The following is a 24,306-nucleotide window of genomic DNA, read 5'->3' as shown; positions in this document are numbered from 1 at the left end:
GGGGGCAAGGCCGGGCTGAGGGGCCCCCCCCCCAGTGCACAAATTTTTGTGCACCGGGCCTCTAGTATGAAAATAAATGCTGTTACTTAAAACTCTTTCAATTATTTCTAACTGTACTTAGGGGAGTAACATTACAGAACTGATTTTAGAGTTGGTCAACAGAGTTGCAGACCACAGTGACATTATTGCTTGTTCATACTCTCATTTACTTTAATGAACCTCCTTTAAGCTTTTAGTATATGAAATGTCTACAAGTCCAGATGTAAAGTATGTTCAATCTGTGGTCCCCCATAGTAGGGTGATTTCCAGCTGAAGTGTTCATATTTGCCCTAAACATGATGCTTAGTAAGTGGTCTCTACCATTTGGGTCCTGCAGAGGCAATGTTGAAGACCTGTCTCCCCAGGAAGGCCCAGCTTTAAGTGCTAAGTGCCTGGTTCGAAGAGAGGTCAGCAGTCTGTCCCAGCAGCAGCAGATTTTCTCTCTCATCTCTGACCTTGGAAGAGTTGTGTCTGAGGAATTTTCTATTTGCCATGCTAAGTCAGCCACCTCCTCTAATTGATCTGTTTTTGCTCTTTGCTTCTAGAGCAATTGTTTTAAACAAGGTGTGAAAACTTGTCCCCGAGCCCTTGCTCTGTTGGTTGAACTGGCTGGTTTTTCTGTATCTGCATGTTACAGCATTCTTTCATTGAATAAGGGAACTGTCTTTCTTTTCTTTTCTTTTTTTTTTAACTATTTAACTAATATAATTTATCCTGGGAACTTGGAGGCCGGGGGTAGACAATGCTGGCAATACAGGAAAGGAAAAATATCAAAAGTGAATATTACCTTTTATGACCAATATTGTTTTCTTTTTTCCCCTCAGTTTTATTGATGTAAAATTGACAAAATTGTAAGTTATTTAAAGTGTATAATATCATGATGATTTGATATATGTATATATTGCAAAAGGCTTCCTCTCATCTATTAACTTATTCATCACCTATTTATATACAGGTGTTATTTTCTAATCACTTTATTGAGGTATAATGTATGTACAGTAAAGTTTGCAATTTCAAGTATATAGTTTCATGAGTTTTGACACACATGAAAAGTAGTGCAACCATCACCGTATCCAAGGTACAGAACAAAAAGTTTCCTGTGTGGACATGTTTTCGTTTCTTTTGGGTATATATGCCTTGGAATAGGACTGCTGGCTTGTGTAAGCATATGCTTTATAGGACACTATCAAACTGTTTTCCAAAGTGGCTTTACAATTTAGTGTGATTTATTTTTTAGCACTTTTTAGAGTTTCTTTTCTCTGCCTCTTCATTTCCTTCAAAAAAGTTCCTGTACCTTATAATATATGTCAGTCTTTAACCAAAGATAAGGCTAGAGTTTGTACATAGAGGAAGGTGGGCTGGATATATCCACAAACTACTAGAAAGATTTTGGAAACTTAGTAAGTTCTTCCTTTGACTACAGTGATACCAATAGCTTCTGGTTGCTTGAAAACACTTTGCTTATGTGAGATTTGATTCTGACAATGAACCTGTAAAGTACATGTGTTATTACTGTCCTTACTTTACAGATGGTGAAACAGGATTCAGAGTGTACATGACTTACCCAATGTCACACTGCTAGTTAGTAGCAGAGCCGAGATTGAGCCCCAGGGGTCTCTCTGTTAATACTGATAATAGTCATCACGTGGTGATTCTGGCACTGTGCTAGCACCTTTACATAACCGCCACCCTGTGTACACTATTGTCATTCTTAGACGAGTCATTTCAGTGACTTGCCCGGGGTTGTGTAGCCAGTAGCTGGCTGGACTGGAATGGAGCCAGGGCTTCTGACTGCAGGTCCTTTACTTTTTCCCCATCTCCATTCAGGAGAAACAAATGTTCCTTTTTTTTAAAAAAAACAGCAGAGAGAAAAGGACATTCGGTGCTGGGCAGGAGCCACAGTGAATTAGCAAACTGCCCTTGCCGCTTCTTTTCCAATTTACAGTTAAGTCTGCGGCTTATTCACTTTGGATGTCTGATATCTTTACTAGCAGGCTTTATGTTCGTGCTGGTTGTCCTCAGTGAGTAAACCTGCTTTTTCCTGCTTCTGTTATCTGTGGGGTTTTTTGCCTCTGTGACCCATGCTGTAAGCTGGGCTCACAGGTGGCTTGATTGTCTTGTCTTTCCTTTGGATATCATTTTCTTTCCCCTTCTTACCCTCTCTTTCTTTCCCCTTGTCATCCTCTCTGTCCCTCCCTTCCTTTCTTGCTTTTCTCTCAGCCAAAATGTCATCTGCCTTCCTCCAGGCTCCTGTGTTCCCATAGACTGCTTTGCATATTTATATGTTTGCCATTGAAAGGTAGTTGAGGCAAATCTCAGAGCTGTTTAGTAATGTTTTTATCTTTTACCATTAGTGTGAAAATACGAAGCTCAATATTCTCTATATAAACATACTATGACTTTCCAGTTATTTTCTTAAAATTTAAGAGTGTGAGGTAGATGTTTTTGTGAGCTATTCAAGAATGATGTTAATAGATACTACTTACAACAAGATCTACAACCTGAACGTTGAAAAAAAAAACCAACGTTGTTTCTGCTGTACTATTTTACAAATAATAAAATTCCAAAACTGTACTTCATTTAATTATTGTCAGGAAAAGCTAGTAATTTTAATGTTTGAGTCATCAGGCTGATCACATGTAGCAGAGTTACCTGATTTTATATTGTACCATTGAAAAGATATCTGTGTCTTCATATTTTTACCTAATTGTCAGAATGCACGGTTCAACCCTAGCTTCCATGAAAGTGGGTTTTACATTGTTAGAGGGTGGGTGTAGGCCACCCTTTAACAATGTTAGAGGGTTTTAGGAGAGGAATTGGAAAATTATTTCTGAGCACCAGGTCTGCTGTGGGGGGTCCTGGCTCCTTCCCTTCCTGTGTGGGAGTGGGCTTGATCTGGGGGCAATCCATGAAATCTCAGGGAACAGATCCCCATAGGCCAGAAGCACATGGAAAGGAGGCTGGCCATGGGTCAGTACTTTATTTATTTATTTATTTTAAAGTGTTTTTTTTTTAAATTGATCTTCGGGGAGGGGAAGGGAGAGATAGAAAAACATCGATTTGTTATTGCACTTATTTATGCATTCATTGTTGATTCTCGTATGTGCCCTGACTGGGGATCGAACCCACAACCTTGCATATTGGGACGATGCTATAACCAACTGAGCTACCTGGTCAGGGCTGGGCCAGTTTTTTAAAATGTCAAGTCCCCCAGGGACCTAAGCCACAATTCACTACAGACCTGGTTGTCTGGGACTGGTTGTGCCAATTGAGGAGATGATTAGAATCTGAGGCTGAGAGGAGGGGCTGCTAATGGGAGAACTGAACAGACATCTCCTTAGTATATTTGCTTGGAGAGGTCACCTTGGGTGTTACCTTTGGCAGCATTCGAGAGAAGAGATTCTCCTACCCAAACTTCTTCTGGCATAAATTTCCATTAAGTGTTACAACTCAGCAGCATTCCATTTTAAGCCATATACATATCTGTCTAGAAATATTCTGAGAATGTTTGTTTTCACTTGAACATTCAGATTCCTAATGTTGATAAGAAGCTAGAGTTGAAGCAGATGCTCACAGAGGAAGTTATAGGAAAAGAATCCATAAACACCTGAGAGTCCTGACAGGGCACTCCTTAGGCTGATGAGAGAAGTAGAGTTGGTTCAGAGATCGAGGAACAGAAGTGATGGCAGGTGGAACCAAAAGTTGAGAAGCTTGTTCAGAGGGCATGAGGGTCCTGAGAAAAGAAAGTGAAGCTCTTGTGAACATTACAAGTTTGGGAGACAGAACTTAAGAAAACCCTCAGTACCTCCTATAATAAATCAAAACACTCTAAGGTCCCTCTTCCTAAAATGCAAGAGGTTGGTGGCATTTGAAAATTGAAAAATAACTTGTAACCTTCAGTCCTGTGAATTCCACCCTTGTAGGGCTTTCACATCAGGGGCAGGAGAGAGTTAGGAAGCTTTCAATTTTTCAAGCTCTTCAGGTTTCAATCTTTACATCTTAATCTTTCATTTGCTTCGGTGTGAGGTAGGGATCTAGCTTTTTTTCTATTCCTTTCAGATAGCAGTTAGCAAGTTATCCCAGCATCATGTCTTGAATAAGGCTAATCTTTCCCTACTGATTTGATCACCCACCTTCAAAATTCTACTTTCAAACAACCAGCACTGTCAGATGCCACACCTGGTCAGACCTCAGACCTCAGCCACTGTGAATGTGGGCTATCCACAGTCCTGGCAAATTACTATCCTGGCCTCCTGAATGGTGGTCTGCTGGCCAGCTCAGTGTCGGCAGTCTTGCCGTCTTTTTTTATGCAGCAGATTTGTAGTTATTTAAGTGCTTTGTTTTATTTTGCTTGTGTTTGACAATGGAAAGGGGAGAAAATCAACGTGCTTGTACTTGCAACACAAAGCAGGCCTTCTAAATACAATGCAAGGTAGAAATCATTTCAGTCTCAAAAAAGTGACAAGCCTTTTTCTTCAGCCAGGTGCTTATTGGACTTGAGCTGGTTACTGAGGGTATGACTGTGAAGGAGAAAAGCCAAATTGAAGAATACAGATATGGAAATAAGTTATTTAGATTATCTGTGTAGGAGAGGGGATCCCTGGTCTGAGATGGTGCCACAAAAATCATAAAGATGATTAAAACCTTCCCCAAGCAAAACTGGACTGAGAACACACCTGCTGTGGTGCCTCAACTGACCACACTTCTCTTCTGTGTGCCTGCGATTTACATCTATGTGTAACATGTCTGAAGTGAACCTGTGGTCAACCCCATCCTGACACCTAAAAACAATGCAAAAGGGATAAACACCCACTCAGTTATTTTTCAGTCCAGTTCCACACGTCAGTAACCATCTATCCCCTCTCAACACCCGTATGTAAACCATCACCAAGTCCTGTTGACTTTAGCTGCTGAAGTACCTTCTTAAATCATCACCGCCACCACCCTGGGTCCGGAAGGCCTCCCTTGTGCCTGAACCGTGCTGTAGCCTCGTAATTAGTCTCTCCACATTTACTCTCACCTTCTAGCCAATTCATTTTCCATGTCACAGCCAGAGTAATCTTTTATTTTTTTTATTTTTATTTATTTATTTATTTTTTTTTTGCAGAAATCTTTTAGAAATGAAAGTCTGATCAGGACAGCATCCCTCTGATTAAAAACCCTTCAGCATCACCCCATTGTTCTCATGGTGGCCACAGGCTTCCATATGGCCCACCCCAGCTTTCATCGTGTTTTCCTCACACTGGCCTGCCTTCAGACTTCTCTCCTCTTTCTGCTCCTTCCCACCTGCGAAGTGGCTGCAATGCCCCATGCAGTCCCAGAGCTAACTCCCCCATCCTTAGATTGCAGGTGAACCTTTCCTGCCCACAGCTATGCTCTCATGTTGCTGTGTGACATGTGCCTCCTTCCCTTGTAGTACTTATCACAGTTTCTAGTCATGCATTGAATTTATATGATTAGTGTCTGTTTCCCTCACTGGACTGTAAGGCCCATATGTGCCAGAACCACAGCCATTCTTACTCATCATTATATTCCTACTGACTATCACAAATTCTCAGTAAATTTTTGTTGAATGTGGTTCTTATTTGCCTTGTTGACAGCCTAACTTGGCGAACAAAATTTCCTCAGGAATTCTTTATATTTTAGGGTAGATACTGTTGGTCCAAAATAGTTTTCATTTTGTATTTTCATTTATAGATTTATTGTGCCCATAATATTAATAAAATGCTCTTTCAGTGGAATATTGTCTTCTGCCTTCAGAGTGGTCTGCGTTTGTCTGACTTGGGATCTGACTCTTCAGAATTGCAGAGGCTACAGATCTTTGAAAGCAATCAGATCTATAGTGCACACATTCCATTTCACTGTCTGGCTGTAGCATTGCATACAGAGGTGATGCTCAATCTGTTTATTTTGTTTATTATATATTATTTTAATTTGAAAAGCACATAACTATATTTGGAGAAAAGGGAAAAAATCATCTGTAACACTACCATTCAAACTCAACTATTGTTTTAATATTACCTGTTGATCTTTTTATATGCATTTTTAACATTGCCATAATCACGGTGTACATAACGTTTTGTGTCCTGCTTTTATTCCCCTACATAACCTTGATGTTCATTGATCATTCTATTGTGTACGAGCCTAATTTATTCAATTCAAGCATTTATGAAGGATTACACTGTGCCAGTCACCTTCCTATGTGCCTACTGCCATCAAAGAAAATACACAGATTTTATACTCTGTAATAATAGAATATTATAATTCCGAAGCTTTTAGTGACATTTTTACTTCACAGATATATTGATTTTGTGACATCTCTTCATCTCAGAATGAGGACTATGCAATACTTTTCTCCATTTGTTTAATTACTTCTTTCTTCATTTATTCAACAAATTTATTATGGCTTACTGTGTGCCAGGCGCTATTCTATGTACTGGAGATACAGTAGTGAATCCAACAAAGTGTCTGCATCCTGGTGAGAGAAGACAGACAATGAGTGAATGCATGCATGAATGAATAGATAAGTAGAAGAGAAAAAAAGTTAGGTGAGAGAGATGGCTAATGGTGTGGAGGAGGGGCTGCTCTTTTGGAAGGTCAGGGAAGGCTCTTGAATGGTGACATTTGAGCAGAGACCTAAATAGCATGCAGGGTGAGCTGTGCAGCTGTCAGGGAGATTTTTCCTGGCAGAGGGTCAGCAGGTACAAAGGCCCTGAGGTGAGTGCTTGATGTTTGCAAGGAGCCAGTGAGGGAAGAGGGTGAACAGGAGCTGAGGTCAGTGAGCTGGGGGTAGAGCCCTGAGGAGTTTTAGAGAGTCTTCCAGGCCATGGCAAGGCCTCTCTGGCTTTTCCTCCAAGTGAATGGGAAGTAGTGGAATAGTATATACCCTGGCTTGTGCTTTCATAGGATACCTTCGTTCACCAGCTTTCTCTGTTCCTTCTGTGTCACCTTCCGGATGACTCTGTACCAGAACCTGGAAACTTCCTTTCAGACACGCATGATGCAGTCATAATGCAAAGTCCGCACTCCTTATGCATAAATGTGTAGGCAGATAGTCAGTCACACCCTGTGGTGTCACAGATTCAGATTTGGTAATCACTCTTCCAAAAAATTATACATATTTCACACACTTGAAAAAATTTATAATTGAATTTCTCAAAAAATCATTGACTGGTTGATTGATTTTAGAGAGAGGAAGGGAGAAAGAGGAAAAAAACATTGATTTGCTGTTCCACTCATCTATGCATTCATTGGTTGCTTCTTGTATGTGCCCTGACCAAGGATCAAACTCACAACCTTGACATATCAGGACGATGCTCTAACCAATTGAGCTACCCAGCCAAGACTGATAAATTCTCATTTCTTTATCTTTTGTTCATTTGAGAGAATTTTCTTTTCTGAAAAGAATGACCAAATATGTTTTCCAGACTATAAAAACTTATCCCATTAAGGCTTACTATCAGTTTTGTAATTATAAAGCATGCTTCAACCCCTGACATTCTAGAAATAAGCTATTTTTGGAGGGGAGAGTTAGTTAACCTAATTATAATCTGCCTTGAGTTGCTCTATGGTTAGATCTGTCACATGCCAAAGTTAGATCCCATTAGTAGGCTTAAAACATTTATTTATGAAAGAACAAACTGTTACAGGTTGCTTAGGGTAATTGATTTCTTTTGTTTTCTTTCTGTTACAGGAGGAGACATCACAGCTTTCCCAGATTGGGAGGAAAAATATGGAATGTGTTTTACCGCTGACTGAACACAACCAAATGAACTGTACTGACAGTAGTTTGAAAACCAGCAGTTAGCAGTTTGTTCAGGCTCTAACATTGTCCAGCACTTTCCAGAGCAAACTCACTGTTTACAAGAACTCTCGGCCTTACGACGTTTATAACCTCAAGCCTCGTTTATTTAAAATATTTCTGCAAAGAAAAGTACCCAGAGCCCACTTTCCAAAATGGCCGTGGATGGGTATTTGTGGATGGTCATTTTAGGTTTTATCATAGCTTTTATATTGGCATTTTCTGTTGGTGCAAATGATGTTGCCAATTCATTCGGTACTGCTGTGGGCTCCGGTGTAGTGACCTTGAAGCAGGCGTGCATTTTGGCTTCAATATTTGAAACCACGGGCTCAGTGTTATTGGGAGCCAAAGTTGGAGAGACCATTCGAAAAGGTATCATTGATGTGAACCTCTACAACGAGACAGTGGAAACACTAATGGCTGGGGAAGTTAGTGCAATGGTTGGTAAGTAACATGATTCTTTATACCTGTGGGAAGTGTGTCCACTGGCCTTCTTCCCTATAGTGCTTTTGTCATATCCATAAATGTGTTTTTTTCTTTCACTTTGCAAAAACTGGTTTGATGTTTTAACTTTGCTATTGTCTTATTTTTGCTTTCTGCATTTTAACTTCATTATGTTTGTTTAGTGTTCAAATATTAAGCAAACACATGTTCTTAAATGTTTAGCAACCCTGGTTGTTAAAATAGATTTCAGCTGAGTACTTTTTATAAAGTACAGAAAAAGGTATTTGTAGGGCAGCTCTTATTAGAGAAATAGTGAGCATGTCTAAGAAAATGTCTTTGAAAGATTTACTTAAGAGTTTTCCTTTAAGGTTTATTTCTGTTTTTTCATGGGTCTCATTTTTTTATCAATTAGGACGCAGTTGTTTTTGAAAACTTGGATGCCAATAAAACAATATTTATTAATTTAACTTGTATTCTCAGTTTAAGTTTTAGAGCAGTTACCAAGAAAATCGTGTTTGTTTCAAGAAATTCTGGTCTTTTGTAGCCTTTGTAATCCTCTTGTTGGCTTTTGTTTTGATTTTCTGATTCCACCTCTGGACGCTCCATTTGGTATGCTTGTTGTGTTTTCTAGTCAAACGGTCATTTGTATGCCACCTGGGTGATTTGTATGCCACCTGTGGGTGGTTTCAGGTTGTCTAGATGAGAGAGAAGTGCTGAAGGCAGTGAAGTATGTTAATGGGAGATTGGGCTGACAGTGGGATTTCTCCATTGCCCAAGGTGACCGTAGACCCAAGCACTGTGGGGACGCTTCCCTCACTGCCCTTGCTACAGCTGAAAAGAAGACTCAGGCAGAGGTGCCTGGAGTGCAGCTGACGGGATTCTCTTTGCTTGCCTTGAGGTAGAGATGACGGCACAGCAGACAGCTGATGCATTCGGGTAATTTGGTTAGGGAGGAGAGGGATAGAGAGGAATTCTACCACCTTCTGCTTTCAACAGGACATATCCTTTTGTAGGAAGAGTCCTGCAGTAGGAGGTAAGATGCTGGTGTACCAAGAACGCAGCTACATTTCACAGGTCCTTCCTAGTTATTTATTGTCACTGGCATTGTTTAAGCACCCAGGATGTGGAAATGATTTGCCAAATTTAAGATAATCCATCATCTTTTTATTACAGCAAGTTAGTCTGAGAAGTTGCTGAGGCACTTGATCTGAAGCAGGCCAATGTACTAAGGTATTAAATACAACTAAGGGTAGTGGGTTGATAACATATGCTAAGGAGTGCCTATGTCTCAGCTGAACATTTTGTGTTTTAAAGATGTAAGGTTCACAATTGCTTTCATTCCAACAGCTCTTGTAATGATTGAATCTTAACTTCAGTGAGCATATATTTTTTATTAAAGTCAGATAAATTGAAATTTCTCATAGAAAAATAACAGTTCCTTGTAAAATTCACCCTTCTGTAGCTGTGATAGATGTCTAAGACATAATCATATCGACCTGAAATTAAGATTTTTTTCAGTCAGGATGATGTGGGCAAGATATGTTGAAAGCAGGGGAGAAATAAAGAAAAACACTGATAAAATTAAATATTTACCGAAATTTCTCCTTTCACTGGATGAAACTTGAGGAATGGTGTGCTTATTAGAGACTTGTTAGTGAGGCCACACTGAGGGCCTCAGAGTGACAGAAGGTCTCGTGAGCGGAGCTTATGCCACTGCTTGCTTACTTTTCTGTGTGGGCAGTAGTTTTCCCACCCCTGGCCTTGGCTCTTTACTGAAAGAATGAAGAATACTTACCCCAACTAGAATTTAGGTTAACCAAAGCAATTTGGGGTTTTGCTGGAATAACTTGGTTTTGTTGGCTTTTCGTTCTTCCTTTTCTTTCTTTTCTTTCTTTCTTTTCTTTCCTTTCCTTTACCTTTTCCTTTTCCTCCCTCCCTCCCTTCCTTCCTTTTCTCCTCCTCCTCCTCCCCCTCCTTCTCTTCCACCTCTTCCTCCTCGTCCTTCTCCTCCCTCCTCCTCCCCCTTCCCCTCCTCCTTCTCCTTTGTATGGTTACATGAATCTCAAAGTCCATTTTGTTGGGAATTTATATAGATTTTCAAAATTGGTTTCCTTACAAATGGGAGCTATGTAAATTTAAGATGATGGTATAATTATTATTGACCAAAATCAAAGCTGATTCTCTTCAGATGCCTGATTATCTCAATCTTCCTCTTCTAAATTCTCCATCCATCTCTTCTCTCCCTCTCTTCCCCTGTCCTTTTCTTCTGTTCTATTTGTTTTCTTCTCTCTTTTAGAAATTTCTCCCCAAGCCCATGGGTCTCTGTGCTTTCCAGTAGAGTTGTGGTGTTGGTGTTGGTTGGGTGGAAGAAATTGTTAGTGCTAGCTAAACTTCTTGAGCCAAGTTATCTTTTGGGATTCTAGCTCAGCACTAAAGCAGTAGTCAGTCCACTTAATACGAAACCATCAATGCTTCCAAAAATCTACTGAGAATCCAAAACCCACCACCTTGCCATAGAAATACCCACACCCACATGAAGAAGCCATCTCCTTGAACCACACTAAGAAGTGCACACTCCCCATAAGGCTCCCTCCCTGCCCATAACCACTGAGCCTTCCCCCTGCCTGCACTCACTCATGCCTGCCTGCCTGTTTGCCTCGATGGTAACCATGAACCTTGGCTCTGCCCTTCTACCCCCCCCCCCCCCCCCCCCCAACATTTGCTAGGCTTTGTCTTATGCCTGCATCCTGTACTTAATCCCTTTCCTTTTTGTAGGCTAACATATATTTTTCTAGGTTAAAACGTATTTCTCTTTCTCACTGTTTTTCTTAACATGAATGTAATCCTACATGCCTTCAGAAATTCCTGGGGTTAGGGAGGCCTCTCACCCTCTCTCACTTTTCGAGGTCCCTGCAAACACCTGCCTCCTTTTTCCCTCCTCTCAGCTGCTCCTTCACTTCCTTCACTCTTCCCACTGGCCTCCTGAGTCTTTCCTTCTTCCTTCTCAGGCAGCTCATTCTCCCTACCTTTCCTTACACACCCTCCTGCTCCAGGATATACATTATAAAGTTAGTCAGAGAGAGGACAGCAGCTTTCAGGAAGGAAAAAAATCACATGGTCTCCATCTTGTGGGTGACTTTATACCATGCTCTTAACATCACTAAATCATTTTAATTTTGGTAAAGAAATCATAAAGTTTGTTTTTTAAGTTCTGGTTCTATGCCATGAAACATGCTCCAAACTCTGGCTGTATTTTTAAAACAACTATGTAGTCCCTGCAGAACTCAGGGCTTAGCTGCGAAGGCTTAAGGAATTATTCGCCGGGAAGCCTGGGTGCAGCCAGGGAGCCTTGTTACCGGATAGGCAGCACAGGCTGGCCCCTTCTCCTTCCAGCACACGCTTCAGGGACAGGCACGGGGCCGCAGCCCAGGGCAGCTCAAAGGTCAGCATGCCCAGCACTCGTGGAGCAGCTGTCAGCCTTGCTTCACAAACGGACCTGCGCAGCCTTTAACGATCCTTGTTAACTCAGATATTTTTGAAGAAAATGCCAAGGATCTGCTTGAGAGTGCTGCTGCTGCCAAGCAACCAGATTTCCAGAATTAACATTTGGGATTAATAACGGGCCTGCTTATCCGCCAAACCCTTGTCCCCTTCAGCTCTATATGAACTTTTCAACAATTGTGTTGAGAGTGATCCCTCCCAGCTGATGCTGTTAATACTCACTGCAAAATCTGATCTGCTTATGAAAATATCTGAACTATAGCCTAGAAAAGCATTAAGCCTGAAAAAGAGTGGTGAAATTTAGGTAAAAGGACATAAAGCCACAATGAAGGGCTCCTCTTAACTCCCAAGAAGTAGAAGACGTGAGAACGTGTAAGGCAAAGCCCCATCGTTCCAGCAGGGGCTGAAAGCAGAGGCCCAACTTTGGGTTAAATATCATAGTTCCTTCTCACATGAGAGGCAAGAATAAAAAAGCAACGTGGTGGTACACGCTCTCGTGTACAGACTAATTCAACAGCTGATATTTAGCCCTCCTCATTATGTGACTATAAGGCCTAACTATGGTGAAATCTTTTCCCATGTGCAACCTTTCTGGTTTCTCTGTTTATTCAAGTCCTCAATCTCTTGCTTGGTCTTGGCCACACTTCACATCAGAGCAAGTTCATTATCAGCTCCCTTACCTAAATGTGACAAGGGCAGTTAGTAACCGGCATCGAGAGACTTTTCTTTAAATAAATGAACATTTCCCTTCAGTGTTGAAGACTTTTTTCTTGGACTCAAGTTAATTGAGTAATTTTGTCGGGATATTAGCGCTTTGTAAAGGAACCACTCATAGAAAATGAACCCCATGGGTGTTGCTGTGGAGAACAGTAATTTGTATTTCTTCCTTTTGTGGCTGTTGGAGATGCTGAACTCAAGCATGTCAAACTCAAAGGCTAACACGGGCCAAATAAACAAGGTTTAAGTTTACATGGGCCGCAAAAAAAGCAAAATCTTCAATTTTCATAGAAACATAGGTTTATTTAGAAAAGTATAGTATAAAATAGAACAAGAGCAATGGTAAAATTAATGTTTCCTTACATACCATTATATTGGCTGGGCCGCAAAAATATTCGCTGTGGGCTGCAGCCCGAGGGCCATGAGTTTGACATGCTTGCTGTACCTTACACCTGACTTTTTTCTTTTTTTTAATCTTTCCACTTCTAGGTTCAGCTGTTTGGCAGCTGATTGCATCCTTCCTGAGACTTCCCATCTCAGGAACTCATTGCATTGTTGGTGCAACTATAGGATTCTCACTTGTTGCAATTGGCACCAAAGGTGTGCAGTGGATGGAGCTGGTCAAGATTGGTAATTGCCATTTTCTTTTACCTATAAGAAGGAAAGTTTACATTCTCTAGCGTAAGTTTTATTAAAAGTTGCAATTATAATATATTTTTCCTTCAATGTTAAGGTTTAGAAGACCTATATGGGTAATATAGTTTTCCTTAAAATTTCTGTATTGTGAACTGTTATGTGTTAGAGAATTTTTTTTTTTTTTTTTTGCCTCCAAACACTCCTTGGAATGTTACATTGTCATCAGCTTTGAAAAATCAACATTTATCTACTGTTCCCAAACAGAAAAGAAATTTATCTCATTGAAATCAGTCTGTAGTCAAAGAAAAATTAGGTCCTAATGAGGAAAGTACTCTTAGTGTCTAAGAGTCGGAGTTCATGGTTATAGGGAAGCCTTGAAATGAGCCCAGTGTTATTGACCTCACTACAGTCAAGAAATCGCCCAGTCTGCCTGTATAGAGGAGGCGCTCTAGTGTTCCTTCCAGGCTGTAGGCTGCTCAGCAGGTCTGTTTTAAGAGGTCTGGCAGCTTGCTTCCTGGCCCTGGCTCTTTGTAAGAGGGAAATCCATTCAGCCCCATAAGCACCAACCTGCCTATTGTAAGAAATGCTCTCTCCCCATCTCCATTCTCTGGGTTGCTTGTCCTTTTAAGAATCACAGTGATCTCAGGAGCTCTAGGTTGAGTCCCAAGCAGCGACTCAGATGGCCCGGAAAATCAGTTTAGATCCCAGGCTTCTAGAACCATGGTTCTCAACTCTGTCTGCACATTAGAATTACCTGGGGGAGCAATTTTAAAATATCAGTGCTCAGGCCCCATTCCAAACGTTTTAAATCAGAATTCTAGGGGTGGAGCCAGAGCATAGCTAGTTTTGAAAACTCCCCAGATGTTTCTTATGTGCAGCCAGAGTTGGGAACTACTAGGCCAGAGGCCGTGTCAGGATGACAGTCTCAGGCTGGAGGTGGAAAGTGAAATGGAAGGTGGCCCACCTTTCAGAGCACCTTTATGTTGGAACAAGGACCAGGTCTCCATGTGGATTGATGAGAACAGCAGGCAGAAGGGGCTCGCGGGGTCACCTGCTGGATTATGTGCTGGGTTTTGTGGGACCGTGCCTGTGTCTGTGCGGAGCTGTGCATGGGTGCATGTCAGCTCCACCAGGACAGTGGGCTTCTTAGGGTTGAATTAAGATGAGTGATTCCAGGAATATTTATGAATGTATATACTGTATATTTGTTATAATTGTATTATGTAAATATGACTTGAATTACGTAGAATTTCAGCATTCATTATACTTTTTTTTTTTTAATTATTCAGTTGCTTCTTGGTTTATATCTCCACTATTGTCTGGTTTCATGTCTGGCGTGCTGTTTGTACTGATCAGAATTTTCATCTTAAAAAAGGTAAGTGAGGCTGGTTTTTAAAAATTAAGTTTGAGCACTAATTTTGGCTCTACTCAATAGAAATTAATTGTGAGAGGGGGCAGAGGAATACTTGTATATTTACATTTTTAAGGCACTGCACCCAGGAGTTAGAATCAGACTTTACTATAAAATAGGAGGAAAGATTCAAGGTAGAGTACCCGGGGGACCCCTAAACCCAGCATTGCAAATACTGTTTCTCACCCTGTGATTGCGTTCATGAGTTGACAGTCCCAGGCATTGTGCTTGAATCTCAAAAAGGAAAGGTAATCATTTCCTGAATGCGAAGCAGAATAGAGTGACATAGTGTTGGATTTTGAATTGACTTTTTCTAAAAACAGCTGGAGAGTTCCTTTTCCCAAATGTAAGGTGTTTTCTTTCTTTCTCTTTGTTTTAATGAAGAAAGCAAGCTTGAGACACTGACTTTTTCCTCTCCTCAAAAGGATAAAAAGAAGGAAATACACCTATTGGGAGTGTAGTTTATCGAAAATAAAATGCGATTAAAATTAAAACTTACTGAGATTAGCATTCTAGAAAAAAATTGATTGCATTTTTTATCTGACTGTCAAGAGGTTGGTGCGGTGTTTGATCAGCCCTAAGGCAGGCCTGGATCATTGGGTTACACACAGGCCGGGCACCTCGGGATCATACCTTCCTTCAGCTGTGCTCTTGCTTAAAGATGCACTGTGTTGCCTTGGTATTGTCTGGTAGTCCGCTGAAGGGCTCATTCTCTTGGATAAATGCAAACTTACCATTCCTTCTCCTGGGTGCCCGCCATACTAATATTGGTTTACATCTTGGAAGGTGCCACCCCTCCTGCCTGCTAGCCTTCACCCTTTGTATGTCCTCTGCCTGGAACCCATCCCTTCCTGGCAAACTCCTGCTCCTACTCAACCTCCAGGTGTCACTTCCCAGGAAGCCTTCCCTCTCCCACCCCACGTTCTGCTTGGTTCCTCTCTTGTATGTCCACAGCACTGTGCACCTGCTCATCATTGCACTCTCGTGGTGTACGGTGTTTTTTTTTTCTTGCTTAGTGGTCTGTTTGCTATTTTACTATAATTTCTGTGAGAGTAGAAACATAACTGTCTCTTTCACTTAGTTTGGGTGGGTGGCAGCAGATGAATGGGTGGGAAGAAGGAAGAAAGGAAGGAGAGAGGGAGGGAGGAGGAAAGGAGACAGGTTGCAATGAGACAGTTGTCATGTGAGTTATAAGAATAGATTATTTGAGAAAACACACGTGATTTAATTAAAACCATGAACTCAGGATGTACACACCTTCAGAAGTTACTGGCTGGGCGTCTTTCTTTAGCAGCCCTCATCCCCAGGAAAACAGCATTTTGGGAATCCGAGGCAGCCGTGTTTGAGCATCCCAGTGTTGGTTTTCAGTCCAGCCACGGCTCCTTTAAGATGAGAGGACTGCTGTGCCTCTCGTCCCGGCTCCTGCCCATTGGTTCTTCATATTTGCTGTTCTTCACCTGATCCGCCTGATCTGCCCGTGACTCTCAGGCAGTTGAATCACCTCCTATCTCCGCTCTTACTGTTCCTTACACCTCATTGCTATCAACTCAAGCCTCTTGACAAATGCTGGTGGCTGCTTGGGATATTCCAGAATAGGTTCTTGATGAGGTGTACTGTTCTGCAAACCTATCTGATCCCCATACGCGTTTGCATTTGACAGTGGAAATCTTTGAGATGGTCTCTACTTCTCCTCATCCTGTAGCTCACATCAATGTTTAGATCGTATCTTCCTTTTATCGTCGGAGGGTAGCAGATTCATATAAATGTACGAATATCTTACATGGTTATTAGAAATCAGTCATTTTTTGAATTATTTAGGCAACGTCTATGTGCCAGTGTTATATTAAGGAGTTCTCAGTCCTCATTTTTGTTCCAAAATCCTCTGTATATTTGCTTAAAACTCTAAATTTCTAATATTCTCTGAGATGTTCTTTAGCCTAAGACATGTGCTGTACCTTTCTTGTTGAAGTAATAGATTTAGGGAATGTTGTACCAGAACCCTAACATTGTAAATACATGTTTTATTAGATAAAGAACCTACAGTTTGTTTGTTTTAATATATTATTATTTATTTCAGAGAGGAAGGGCGAGGGAGAGAGAGATGAAAACATCAATGATCAGAGAGAATCACTGATTGGCTACCTCTTGCATGCCGCCCACCTGGAAATCGAGCCCATAACCCGGGCATGTACCCTTGACCAGAATCGAACCTGGGACCTTTTAGTCTGCAGGCCGCTGGTCTATCCACTGAGCCAAACCGGCTAGGGCCAGTTTTTTAACTTTTAACAATTGAAGCATAAATACTGTACCTTATGAGAAGTTTTTAAAAAATCACAGCACATGGTAATGTGTTTGCTTTATACATTTTGATAGAGCTGAAATGCATTGTGTAATAGAGTGACGTAAAATCTATAGCGATGCCATAGATAGTGGCATTCAAGTTATTTGGCTCTTGTCAGATATCCTCAAGGAGCCAAGCCTCAGAGTATTTGTTGAAAGTAGGTTTTTATAGCACCAAATCTGAACTTACTTAGAGTAGTGAGTGTCACAGGTTTTGAAGTAGATGCCAATCTCTGCGCTTCGGTCCCCAGGAACAGACCTAACCTGACTGTGTTTCTGTTTCTAAATCTGACGTCCTAGCTTATGTGATCCTAGTGCTCTAAAGTGTCTGCTGGACACAGTTGTGGGCTCTTTGAAACAGCATTTGTGTGGGAGAGAGGCCCAAGCCACTGCTGTCCTGTGAAGCAGGTCACCGGCCGTGCCATGCCAGCAGTTTGGTCACGCAGAGTTTGGGAGGATTTTCGCGTAACAGTGTGTTAGATCCTGTTGCCTGTGTTGGCTCCAGATGCTTCTTGAGTCCTGACCTTTCACTTTGTCTCATTATCACGCAGGAGGACCCTGTTCCCAATGGCCTCCGGGCCCTGCCGGTGTTCTATGCTGCTACGATAGCAATAAATGTGTTTTCCATCATGTACACGGGAGCACCAGGTAAGAATTCCATTGGCTTACATCCAGCAGGCAGGGCGTTACCATCTGACAGTTGGTGTGCTGGGTGCTGGCACGAACGTGGGTGACAGTGGAAAGCAGCACTCGTGGTCATTATGGAACCATAAAAAGAGCAGCAAATGCATTTGCTAGTCTTAAATACTCAAGAGATAAATGAAATACAACGGAACAGACTTTCAAGTTTAAAAAAAGAAAATTGCAATTCCCATTCTGCCATTTACCCAGCTATGTTGCCTTAGTGCAGTGATGGCGAACCTATGATACGCGTGTCAGAGGTGACACGCAAACTCATTTTTTTGGTTGATTTTTCTTTGTTAAATGGCATTTAAATATATAAAATAAATATCAAAAATATAAATCTTTGTTTTACTATGGTTGCAAATATCAAAAAATTTCTATATGTGACACAGCACCAGAGTTAAGTTAGGGTTTTTTAAAATGCTGACACGCCAAGCTCAAAAGGTTCGCCATCACTGCCTTAGTGGCTTCTTGCACCTTCTGAGTCTCAGAACGGGATCTACTAGTAACTCCTCACACCTCCCTGAGCTGGGGAGGGGTGGGAGCACATGTGAGTGTGTCCCCACATTGGTGACATGCCAGGGGACGTGCCAGTGTGGTCGAGAGCACAAATATCAAACTTGCTGGAAACTGTCAGACCAATGAGTCCAGCAACTAGGGGCTACACTGTTTGTTGTTTTTTGGATACTAAAATCAATGGTGATTTTCTTTTCAAAATTACTCCTTTTCTTCTGATTCTGATGGCTTTTGTTCTTCTTTACAAGGGTTTGAAGTTTGGGAGAGCCGGGTTAAAAGTCCTGTTCTTTTCCATTTTCAAGGGGTAAAAAAAATGTATGTCCATTATTCTCATTTGCCCACATTTCAATGTGGGTGAACTGGTAGCATTCTAAGTCAGTATTTCCTACCTGTGTGGGTAGAGAGGGTGCCTCCTGTTTCTCTGTGAGATGCCCTCCTACAGCCAGATCCTGAATACGCCATTGTGTGGGGAGATGGGAGTCAGCAGATAGGTTCGTCTGTGCTGTTGTTCTTGTTAATGTCCTTGATAGAGTAAGATTCAGTTATTGGCCATATCTGACTAAAGTCTTCCTCTCTGATCAGAAGGTACAGTTTCTTGAAACAGCACATCAGATTACAGTAGAAAAATGCCCTCTTCCAAAATGGGGGGAAACCCTTATGAATTTCTCAACTTAGGCTTTCTTACAGTAGTTTTACTCAGATTTAAATAGCCATCGTAATTACATGTTGTGCATGTCTGTACCGTTAATAAAGCACTTTCTGAATGATCCCTTAGCATTATATGGCTACTGTGGCATCTCCGCAGCATTGGAAACATTGATCGTTAAGGTCTGAACATTTGTGATCAGGACTTCAGGCTCCGGGTGGCAGCCTGGCCGGAGGCCCCACAGCTGCTTTAAGTTACCGAGAAGCCCAAAGCTGAAGGTCATGCGGTTGGAAAGATGAAACCCTAGTAGCCTCAGATAACAGCGGCCTGATGGCCCTTTGGGTTTTGTAACTCATGGACTATGGAGTGTGTTTGGCAGACAGTTTTCCTGATCTATAAAAGGGAATCCAAGGCAGAGAAAAAACAGGGCTGAGCAGGCCTGGAGCCCGGGTTGAGAGTGAACCATGGCAGAGGGATTCTTTGTCCATCTTCTTGCTCCTGAGTCCTCGTTCTTAACTTTGTTTAGGCTCTTAGAGCTCAAGTAGCTGAACCAAAAGCTAAGCAACTGTCAACAGCCGGACACCTGTGGCCTAGTGACTGAAGACTGAGTCACATGAAGGCTGGGATGTCTTTGTAGTGCCCAGTCCTGGAAATGGGAATAGGTTCAAATAAGGACAAATTTTTTTTCCTGTTTTATTTTTCCACCCTCTCTTCTTCTTGTTCCCCAGTTCTTCCAAATGTCAGAAGAAGTCAACTGTGTGATATTTTTTAAATTAAAATTTGACTCTTTTATACTTTGTATATTTTTCCCATCTCTTCTTTTTCTTTTCCTCATCTTCTGCTACACCTTTACTGCAACTTTGCTAAAAGAATCATCTTACCGGGAGAGTAAATTATTCTAGAGAAAATTAAACCACATAATGGATGAGACACTAAGGATTACATAAATACTTCATAGAGAGGTTGTGAGAAATAAATACTATAGATGTTAACTTATATTGAGCTTACTTTTACATGAATTCATCTTGTTAGTTGTCCAAACTCCTTTAGAAAATTGGTAATATTGCTTTGCTGGCTTCACTGTACAAATGGGAAACCAAGGCCCAGCAATACTGGGTACTCAAGGTCATATAACTAGTGAGGTGCAGAACCAAAATTTGAAGCAGACAGTCTAGTCCCAAGCCATGGGCTCTTGATTATGACATTCCTAGACTAAGTATAGAAAAGTCAAATTTAAATTAAAAAACCAAACACTCGACTTCTGACATTCGTAACTGGCCTGGGGAAAATACCTAGCGCATAGTACCTGGTACCCACTGTCACCATTAAGGACAATCAAAGTACATCAGCCTTAATACATTCTTTCCCTTCTCAGCACTCTCATTAAAAATGGCTTCCAGCCCTAGCTGGTTTGGCTTAGTGGATAGAGCATCGGCCTGCAGACTGAAGGGTCCTGGGTTCAATTATAGTCAAGGAAATTGCAGGCTTGATCCCCAGCTGGGGTGTATGCAAGAGGCAGCCGATCAATGATTCTCTCTCATCATGGATGTTTCTATCTCTCTCTCCCTCTCCCTTCCTCTCTGAAGAAAAAAATGGCTTCCAGTATATTTTGAAATTTGTATATTTAATAAAGAGGAGGTATGAAGAAGGTGGTTTCCTCTTTAATTAAGAATATTTTAAAAATCTGTACAAGTATCTTGAAGATCATTATCCAATTGAAAGCACAAACAATATTCTCAGTGGGAGAGTTAATGTTAAGTTCTCTGGTTGGATGCTGTCAAGAACATATTTCCATCTTGGCCAGTGTGGGGCAGTGATTAGAGCGTTGGCCTGTGCACCAGAGGGTCATGGGGTCAATTCCCAGTCAAGGGCACATACCTGCAGGTTCCCTCCCCGGTAGGGACGAGTGCGGGAGGCAACCATTCGATCGATATGTCTCTCTCACATCGATCTCTCTTCTCCCTCGCCTTCTCTCTCTCTCCCTCCCTTCCATTCTCTCTGAAATGCAATGGAAAAAATATCCTTAGGTGAGGATTAACAAAAAAAAAACAAAAAAGAACATCCTATTTCCTCCCCTCCCTGACGTCACCATAAAGTAAGGACATTTGTAGGACTCCTGAAAGGGACGCTGTGTTTCATGAGATAATGCGAACAGGACACTTAGTACAGTGCCTGGCACATCATAACTCTTAATACGTGTTAGGGCCTAGTTTATTACATCAATCTTAAGTAGCCTTATCTTTTCAGCCTTCAGTTGCCAACATATCCTGAGTCATCCTGTCTTCCTGTTTTTTCCACACTTATTGGTGTAACATACTTCTTCCTTAAAGTTTTGGGGAGGGGCTCGCCGAGAGGAGGAGGAAGAAGGGGGTCATGACTGAAGGACCCACCATTTTGTTCCTCCACTAAAGTCAGAAAAGGACTTTACAAATATTGTGGTTTGTGGGGAATGTTTCTAAAATCTCCTGTAGGTGAGTTTAAATCTTATTTTTATTTAAACATTGAAAGTTGACTTTTGCCCTTCAGACTAGACTTGAATTATGTACTGTTTCTGCAGGTGGGGCCTTTCTGCCTGGCCAGCTGTGCCATAAATAGCCAGGGTGTTATGTGTGGTGACGGGACTGAGCTGAGAGTCACTTCAGCACTGACGCGGTCAGTCTGCTCCTTGCAGAGTAGTGTCTGCCTTTCCGCCACACTGGGGCTTGTTCCTCGGGGCCCTTTTCTTCCCTAGAACGCTTCAGAGGGGCCTCAGAGGGGAAAGGAAAGAACGAAGCTCTCCAACAAAAATGAGTGACGGCACTAATCCTAGCCAGTGTCAGCTTGAAGGGGTTTTGATGAGTAGCATTTTTGTGCCTGGAGACGGATTTCATGGGATCGGCTGGATGTTGGGTTACCGTGTTTTATTTTGATTTCCTCTGTTCCTCCATTTGTGAGTTTTGTTGACGTTGTTTATGTCTTTGACTTAGTTTGATTTGTTTTACTTTGCATTTGACATGACTTTTCTCAAATAAATGTCAGTCTTAACACTTCAAAGACCAAGGTAGCACTTTAAAAAATTGCCTTTGCATTTTTTTGTCCTTTAAAAAATAATTTGCAAGAAGCAAAAATAACTTTAGGAAACAAAGTGCTCACTTGGGTTGGATACACGCCTGAAGTCTATTTTTAATGAGAAGGTCTTCAGTTGTGTGGGGCCTGGTTTTTGTTCGGCGTCCAAAGAATGAATGGTGAAATTCATTGCATGCCTCTCTGAGTAGTGCAGGCAGCTCTCCTAACCAAGCCTCCGGCAGTTATGCAGTATGCAAAACTTCTAAGTCAGACCCACAGCACCAGCTTCTCACAGTAACCTGTCAGAATGCAGGTTCTCAGGCCCAGCCCCAGCCCCCCTACAGCCTGACAGTCTGTGTTGTACCAGAATCTGGGTGATCCTGTACATGGTACACATAGAGAACCACTGCTCTAGTCATTCTTCACCAAAATCTTCTACCACAAACACTGCTCCCTTATCACAGTTCTAATGTGAGAAGTACTACTCAAAAGTTCTCACTAGCAACGTTTGCTCACTCTGTGTGTCAGCAAATGAGTTCTCAGACTTATCCAGGCTTGGTTTCTGGCTTCTTGAGAGCAGACTGTACCTAAAACAGGGCTGACACTCCCCCTCCTCTCTGCCTCCTCCTCTTCCTCTTCCTCTTCCTCTTTCTCTTCCTCCTCCTCTTCCTCCAATACCTCCATCTTCTCCTCCCCTCCATCCTTCCCCTCCTCCCTCTCTTTCTCCTTTTCATCTTCTTTGTTTCCTCCTTCTCCCCTTCCTCCCAACATCTCCAGCCTCTCCTCCCCTCCATCTTCCTCCTCTCTCCTTCCTCTTCTTACTCCTCCTCCCCCTCCTCCTTCATCTCGTCCTCTTCCAGTTGTAGCTCTTCTGATCCCGTCCTGGGAAATGAGAGCATCAATGCCCCTGCAGGCCCCTGTTGGCTTGTTCCCAGAGGATCTCCATATTCCATGCTACCATTGCAAAGGTTTGAGCTGTAGAGAAACCAGATGTTTCCACGACAGTGACTCTTGACCCCGGGTCAGGAAGCCCTGGGTGAGAAGAGCCTCCAGTTTTCATCAAAGGCTGGATTCAAAGCAGAGTGATTTGAATTCACTTTCTTTTCAGAATTATTTTAAATGAATCCTGGTTTGAAAAAGGGGAGAAAATTCCAATTATAAGAGGAAATAGCATTTTTAATTTCAAAAGAATGCTTCATTTTCTTAAAGTTGCTTCAGGATCTTTTATGCCTTTTATTCTCTCCAATGCTTTGAACAAGTTGATGTAAAACAAACTAAATAAAAACTAGTAACTTAGTTTATCCAATAAGGGAGGACTAATAACATGTGATTCTGCAAGTGAGGTAAATGTGTGTATGTGTGTTACTGTGGAAAGATGTCCACAGTGTGTTGTTATGTGAGAAACAAAAATACAGACCAGTATATACAGTAAGATTCTACATCTATTAATTTGGAAAAAAAAGGGGGGGACAAACTTCTGGCCAACACTCTACACTGTGTGGTTTATATCTAGATGATGCTTGGAAAACTACACACCAGGTAGTTAACAGTGTTTCTCTGGGAAGTGGGTTCAAGAGGGGAGTGTGGTGAGGAGTTTTACATTTGTACGTCATACAGCTTTTTACTGCTGACATTTTTATAGTAAGCATATATTATAAAATTATACTAAAAGGAGGGAGAGAAAAAGAGGAAAGTTGTAGGGAGAGGCTGATGCATAGGGCTGTAAGGTCGTTAATATGGACTGAAGCCTTATTGGTTGTATAGCAGTTTTAATTATTTTGTAGTTTCTAATAATGACTGTCATAGATGAAAAGCAAGAGGTGTAACAAAGCAACGACTCTGGAAGATTGTGCCCGTTTCTGAAACGCTCTCTTTACTGCTTGAGTCACTTGAATCTTCTGATCTTTGGGGGATTTGGAACAGGACTGTAATGATGCTTGAGGTTGGAGCTAAATCACTATTCATCATAGCTTTGCTCTTCAGAGAAGGGAAAGGGCTGGAGATGAAAGGCCCCTGAGTGGCTGGAGCAGAGGACGGGCTCAGAGCTCCCGGCCTTGGTTCCTGGCAGTGCTTTTGGCTGCGGTAGCTGGAGCAATTCAAGCCGTGTCCTACTTTGCCTGTCCGCAGAGTGAAGGGCAGGCCGTGCTTTACTGCCCTCCTAAGGTGTAATTATTGCAAAACATTTTGAGATCCTCAGAGGAAGACAATTCAATACCAAGTATGCCTGTCAAAAATCTTGTTATGTATAACTCAGCCTTAACTTTTTCAGGAGAAAAAGTTCTCCCTAGGATGCACATTGATTCCACTGCTTTTTTCTGCCGAAGTTTTGTATTTAATTATGTTTTACCCATGAAACTGGATTTGATGTATTTAGTACAATTTAGAGTTATTTACAAACTAGAGGCCTGGTGCACGAAATTCGTGCATGGGTAGGGTCCCTAGACCTGGCCGGTGATCAGGGTTGATCAGGGCCTTCCAGCTGCTGGCCTGGGCCTTCCTTTGTTCCGCACTGCCCCCTGGTGGTCA

At 41.8% G+C, this 24,306-nt stretch overlaps 1 protein-coding gene across 7 annotated transcripts in view; it reads left to right on the top strand.

Annotated features, from left to right (window-relative positions):
- SLC20A2 (solute carrier family 20 (phosphate transporter), member 2) overlaps positions 1 to 24,306 on the top strand; it is a 93,769-nt gene that overhangs the window by 43,477 nt on the left and 25,986 nt on the right. For 6 of the 7 annotated variants that reach the window (XM_005856472.2, XM_005856471.2, XM_014536634.1 and 3 more), the window contains 4 exons: positions 7,733 to 8,284; positions 12,992 to 13,132; positions 14,428 to 14,513; positions 17,441 to 17,537. In XM_005856472.2, coding sequence (XP_005856534.1) covers positions 7,996 to 8,284; positions 12,992 to 13,132; positions 14,428 to 14,513; positions 17,441 to 17,537 — 613 coding nt within the window. In that variant the 5' untranslated portion in view covers positions 7,733 to 7,995. Of the gene's footprint in view, positions 1 to 3,749; positions 3,753 to 7,732; positions 8,285 to 12,991; positions 13,133 to 14,427; positions 14,514 to 17,440; positions 17,538 to 24,306 lie in introns of all 7 variants that reach the window. The other variant, XM_014536627.1, reaches the window with a different exon arrangement.

The sequence above is a fragment of the Myotis brandtii genome, unplaced genomic scaffold, assembly GCF_000412655.1.
Source record: "Myotis brandtii unplaced genomic scaffold, ASM41265v1 scaffold103, whole genome shotgun sequence".
Classification (NCBI taxonomy): domain Eukaryota; kingdom Metazoa; phylum Chordata; class Mammalia; order Chiroptera; family Vespertilionidae; genus Myotis; species Myotis brandtii.
This window is presented reverse-complemented; position numbering and strand designations above follow the sequence as displayed.